Genomic DNA, 6,000 nt, shown 5'->3' with positions numbered 1-6,000 from the left:
TTTGAAAATAGAGCTTGAATTTCACAACTTCTCAGGCCCTCCACTACTACCACCCTTGTTAAAACCATTATCTCCTCTCCTAGATTGTTGTCGTGGCCTCTCAACTGGGCTCCCATGGTGGCTCCAGCTGCGTCTGCAACCGCATACCCCTACCACTCTCAGAGCCATATAAACTTCCTTGTTAGTCCCCAGTGTGCCAGGCATAGTCTCTCCTTAGGGCCTTTGAACTTGCCTGGAATCATCTTTTCTCCCCAGATATCCATATGGGGGAATAAAATGAGAGCAAAAGCCTGTGGATATTTTACCCTTGCTTTATCTATCTCAAAGCTCTTATCACCATGTGGCAATGTATTATACACTTATTTGTATGTTTGTTATGTATCTTCCCCCACAAGAATGTTAGTGCACTGTCTTGTTCAGTGCTGTGCATCCAGAGCCTGGAACAGTGGCCGGCACATAACAGATACTTAGTAAATGAATGGGGGGTGAGGAGCCACATCAGAATCTGAGGGTTCCTTGTGAGGCATAGAATTAACACAAGCAGCATGGGGTGAATCGGATGACAGCTGGAATCAGAGTAAGGTTGCCTTGACAAACAGTCCTGTCTTGAACACTCCATTAGCTAAAACTTTTCTCATACTCTTAAATATTTTTCCATACCAGCATTGCTGGAGCTTAGCTCCGCAATCACCTCTTCTAGAAAGTCTTCCCTCTCCCCTCCAGGCAGAACTAAGTGCAGCTTCCTTTGTGCTCCCCCTACCCCTTCTGCCCACGTCCACCAAATCACATGATCCAACAATGACATGTCTCGTGCAGCCTTGGCATGCACCCTCTCCCTCCACCAGTTTCAAGAAGGCCAAGGCTGTGATTGGTCGTCAGTTTGCTCCCTTCCCCTATGAGAGTGTGGCACACGGCAGGCTCAGATGGAAGAATGCATTGGGTAGGCCTCTTAAACCAAGGTCCCCGGGATGGAACAATGTCAGGCTCTGGGGCAGGCAACTTTGCTGCTTGTACTGAAGGTTGTGATATTGAGAAAACGCGAGTGTTGTGAAACGCTTATAGTAGCGTACTTTGTGTGTTTGTGGACAGCGGGTCGAGGGCCCAGGATGACCGCGCAAACAGGCGTTCCGAGCCTAGGCCTTCACTTGCCCCAGCATCAGCAAGGGCCCATTAATCCTTAATATTCAAATTCCGCCCCCTAGACCAGCCCCTCGGCGCCCAAGCCGCCTCTTTTTCCCAAATGACGGCCGACGGCAGCCAATCGGCAGCTAGATGGGGCGTCCGCCCCCTTTTCCCTCGCCGGAATGGACGCGGACTCCCGCCAATTGGCGGCATCGTCGCCGAGGCCCCGCCCCTCCCCGACAGCAGCACCCAATGGCGGGCGGGCTCGCTGCGGCGCCGGGGGCGGGACGCGGGCGCGCAGGTGCAGCAGCGCGCAGGCTGGCCGGGAGGGCGGGGCGCGACGTCGGCCGTGCGGGGTCCCCGGCGTCGGCGGCGCGCGCGCTCCCTCCTCTCGGAGAGAGGGCTGTGGTAAAAGCCGTCCGGAAAATGGCCGCCGCCGCCGCTGCCGCGCCGAGCGGAGGAGGAGGAGGAGGCGAGGAGGAGAGACTGTGAGTGGGACCGCCGCGGCCGCGGGCGGGGACCCTCGCTGGGGGGCGGGGGGTAGGGGCGGGACGTGGCGCGGGAGGGGCCCGCGGGGTCGGGCGACACGGCTGGCGGATGGCGTCCCTCCTCTCTACCCTCCCCCTCCCTCTGGTGACGGTTCCCCCCCCTCGGCCCGTTACCCGCACTTGCGGGTGACCGTCCTCGACGCGGCCTCCCAGGGCCGCCTTCGCCTGGCTCCCCCCTCCCTCCCGCCTTCGGCGCGCATCCCGGCCCCCGGCCCTGCGGTTGCCCCAGTCGCCGGGGCTTCGCCTGTCCGGGCTACGCGCGCGTCGTGCCCTTCGTGGGGCTTCGGGCCCGCGGCGCCGTCGCGCGCCCGCGGCCCCGGCCTCTCCCTGGATCGCGCCTTCCCCTCTCCCTCCCTCGCGCGCCCCCTCTCCCGTTACTCGGCCCCCCCACTGGCGCGCGTGCGCAGTCCGCCTCCGGTCGGGAGAGTGCGCCACAAGGGCTCCTGCGCTCTCACCCCCATCTCCAGACTCTGCCTCCCCCTCCTTCTCGCCCATTCCATGACTTTCTGCCCCCACTGCGAGCGAGTTGCTTTCCAATCTAGCAGGAACAAGTGGGTGGGAATTATTGTCCACCCACAAAAGGCACTAGACATTATGTTCCTGGTCCCACAGCTCATCATAAAGAGGCGATTATAGTTGCCATCAGGAGCCGTGGGTAGGGGACTCTATGTCCGGCAGCACCTGAGGCTCTTCTGTGGGAGCGCACCCCCAGGGTCTTTGGGGTGCTGTGGCCTCAGAATATGAGCGCCCTCCCATCCCCCCGTTCACCGGCGATCTTCCAGTTACATAAGTGGAGTGGGACATAGCATGTAACGGGCTTCCATAGTCCTGGAGCACATCCTGCTCAAGATCACCAGTACCAGATGGGGCACGTTCATCGCATCGGTGTGGTTCCTGTCATTTGTCTCTGAAAGTTTATTTTCTTTTTAGTTTGGTTCTGACTGAACCACCCAGACTGAAACTCAGGTGACATACGTGGCGTGGCAATGTTTTTGTGGTTTTGCACTGAAGACTTAAGGTCATTGTGAAAAGTCTAAAGATTGCTCTTGCAGAGGAGATCGTTTATGCTAAGCGTGGATCCAAGGGGTGAAAGCTTACTCTGGAATATACCTCTGTGGCCGTTGCTTCTGTTGTATGGGCGGATTGATCACAGCAGAAATGGGCTCCACCACAAAATTGATATTCCTGACTCATGGTCAGGCAGATGTGTGCTTCTGGTTATTTTTCCAGGAACAGGAAAGGCTCTGCAGAGCCATTCACACGTTGTGTCTCTGCTGTGTGGGATCAGTGCCCCAAATTGTGAGATGATAGGATCAGATTCAGTGGGTGGTTGGTGATTGTGGAACCAAACCTACTGGCCTGTGAGGCTAAGTGGCTTAGACTTTGTAGGAGTCTGACAAGTTTTGGGCATTTTGTTATGGTACAAAAACGAAATATATTCGGGCATTGGTAGTAAAATTCATTGTTAATAGGTAGTTACTCTAGAGGAGAAATTTGGGTTTCGCGGCTGGAATTTTCATCTGCATCTCAGTGATTTCAGTTAACAATGAGATTAAGCGCTTCTCTTGGGTCCTTTGAAAATGCTGGATACTTATTTAAAAAATAACAAGATCTGGAGTTTTTAGGTCTTTTGTGAATTTCCACCAGGGATTTAGGGAAAATAAGCTTATTTATGGGCTTTTTTTTAGGACTTCAACTTAAAAATCCCAGTCAGGGGGCCTAGGAAACATTTGCTTTAATTTTCTTACCCAGCTATGTCAGAACCTTAAAGGGCACAATCAGTCTAGTAGAAGTACAACTGATTAAATAAGTTGCCACAGATCACCCATTCATGGCATGTCACTCCATGGTGACACGGTGTCCAATCACTGAGGTCCATTCCCGTCCACACACACAGACACAGAAGCCTCACTTGACGAAGATTCCAAGGTTTGTACATCTGAGCCTGAGACGTGACAGGACAGGACTCTGCTTTGTTTTGCATCGTGGGCAATGCCTTTGCCTCCTTGGGTGCCCCGCCGGTTAGCTGTTTAATCACACCCCTAGCCCTTTAAACGGCACCGACAACTTCTAGAATGTAGTTTTTCTGCAGAGTACCTGGTGGCATCTGAAGTCAGCATGTCCTGATAGCTTGGAGAAACCTGCTATGGCTTTCTTGATGGTACTGACCTATCACACCATGCCATTTCTTGTTGTTACAAATTTGTCTGGAATGCTTTAAACTTAGAGTGCCACGTCTTTGTTTCACCTGATAGGGCGCGATGCAGTCAAACTGTACTCTGACTTTTTACTGCTTGTTTTGGGAGGGTTAGAATACAATTTTGCATTCTATTTGCAGTTTCCGGCCAGAGACACTGTTTGCCTGCCTGCCGTGACTCTTCTGTGGCTGAATCTAGGGGGTTGGGGAGGCAAGCTGTGAAATTTAACAGAAAAACTGGCTAGATGAGTTCGATACAATGTTGCCCTCACCCAAATACTCCTTCCTCTATTGAGGATGGAGTGAGAAGCTCTCTGCTTTAGCCTAGAATAAAGAAGGGTAGGCATGAAATTGTTCCCTACTCCAGGCCGGTTTCCACCACTAGTATACCTACCTGGGACTACTTGCATGATAAATGGTATTTCCTGTAACTGTAATCTTTTACAAAGGTGAATATCAGCACAAATCTTTTAATTGGCTAAGAGCAGTTTGTCGCCAGGCTGCCCGAGTTATCTATGAGGAGAAGAGAATCACAGAAAATGTTTGACATTTGTAGTAACTAGTGTTTTAAGCGCAAGGAGGTAAAGCATAGTCCTAGACTGATGAGTCCAGGGAGTGTGGCGGGACACCTGCTTGTTGTCCCCTCCCTCTGCTCTGGTGACATGCAGACCAGCCTCATGTGGCCAGCAGACATGACCTTTCTTCTTGGGTAGAACATTATTGCCGCTCCAGTGGAAGGACCTTGTCCTCACCTCTTCTGTACCAGCCCTCTTCAGTCACACTGCCGTTGTCAACACTGTGCCTTTACCTCGTTTCGGGTAGGACAGATGTAAACGAGTTCCTCTTCCTTGGACTCACTGACATAAGAGTTGTGCTTTTCTGCCTTTGTCTTGCAAGGAACCTTTTCCTATTAAAAGCTTGATCTGCATGCCATTGCTTAAATACTTGGTTCCACCACTGTGATGGTAGGTATGGTGTGTGGGGGACCGAGTGGGAAGGGGAATTTGGGAGCCGGCAGCCCCCATATCCAAGGGGGGTTGTGACCATTCCGTTACAGAATAAAGCCTTGGCTTTTTTCACTTCTTCAAGGCACACTTACGCTGGTTCTGCTGGCATATGAACGTGTCCTTAGTATAGCTGTTTTGCAGTACTGCCGAAGTCTGGACTCTTGGGAGCAAGCCTTAGAAAGGGTTCATTTGTATTCCTTGCCTAAGAGCTGGGGACACCAAATATATGGACCTGCAAATCATTGCTTTATTGGGTCTTCACCTAACTGCTCACATTTGCTGGTGAAATCTTGAGTTAATCAAAGATCTTACACTTTCAGAGCTAGAAGGAACCTTAGGCCAGCTCTCTCAGTTTACAAACAAAAATGCAATTGACAAAAAAAAATGCAGCTGTGAGAAGTTGTAGCTTTTCCAGGGCCTCCCAGCCAGGATACCAGTTTGATTTTTATTATATAGCTGCTGAAAATACTGTTACCTTGACTTCTGGGATCTCAAAGCATTCTATGACTCGACTATTTAAGGGAATTGTAAGGCCTGACTGCACCTCAATAGATAATTCATTCCAAGTACCATCCTGGTAGTTAAAGACCAGCAGTAAAAGACTCGGTTGGTGTTGCCCTTCCTCTGGGTTTGATTACATGAGTAATTGTGTGAATAGCCTTTAAGTTGTACACTCTAGGCTTTTTTTAGTTGAAAGATAAAAGTGCTACTCTTGGGCCAGCAAAATATCAGAGATTAGCTAATATGGGGCGGTTTAGGTTTTAAGAAGGAAATGATGGTTATCTTAATGATGAAAAATACAATGACAAAAGACCTTTTTTGAACATGTGTTCAAAAGCAAAAGAGAAACTATCAAACTACTAACTCATTTTGTTAAATGTTTCGATTTACTAATCTGAGAGGCTTAAAAGTGATTGCTCTGAAACAGACTTGTGTATTTTTGAGGATGGCTTTGCATCTCCCAGGGTGCTTGGTTTCTGTTGGTGCTGCTTTTTTTCTCTCAGGGTTAAAAGCCCCTTTATGTGATGTTACAGCAGCTTGTTGCCACTTTAGCTGCTTGAAAAAGAAGGGAGACTTTGCCTCTGGATCTCACGTGTTCTTTTGGGGATGACATTTTGACGTTGCA

The 6,000-nt window shown here is 50.5% G+C and overlaps 1 protein-coding gene across 1 annotated transcript in view; it reads left to right on the top strand.

Annotated features, from left to right (window-relative positions):
• The first annotated feature begins 1,473 nt into the window (after window positions 1–1,473).
• Window positions 1,474–6,000, top strand: part of MECP2 (methyl-CpG binding protein 2) — a 60,094-nt gene continuing 55,567 nt past the window's right edge. The window contains exon 1 of the mRNA XM_032475616.1: window positions 1,474–1,610. Within this exon, the coding sequence (XP_032331507.1) occupies window positions 1,549–1,610 (62 nt within the window). The 5' untranslated portion in view covers window positions 1,474–1,548. The remainder of the gene's footprint in view (window positions 1,611–6,000) is intronic.

The sequence above is a fragment of the Camelus ferus genome, chromosome X (genome assembly GCF_009834535.1).
Source record: "Camelus ferus isolate YT-003-E chromosome X, BCGSAC_Cfer_1.0, whole genome shotgun sequence".
NCBI lineage: Eukaryota > Metazoa > Chordata > Mammalia > Artiodactyla > Camelidae > Camelus > Camelus ferus.
Note: the sequence above shows the minus strand (reverse complement) of the source record. Positions and strands in the feature narration are given on the sequence as shown.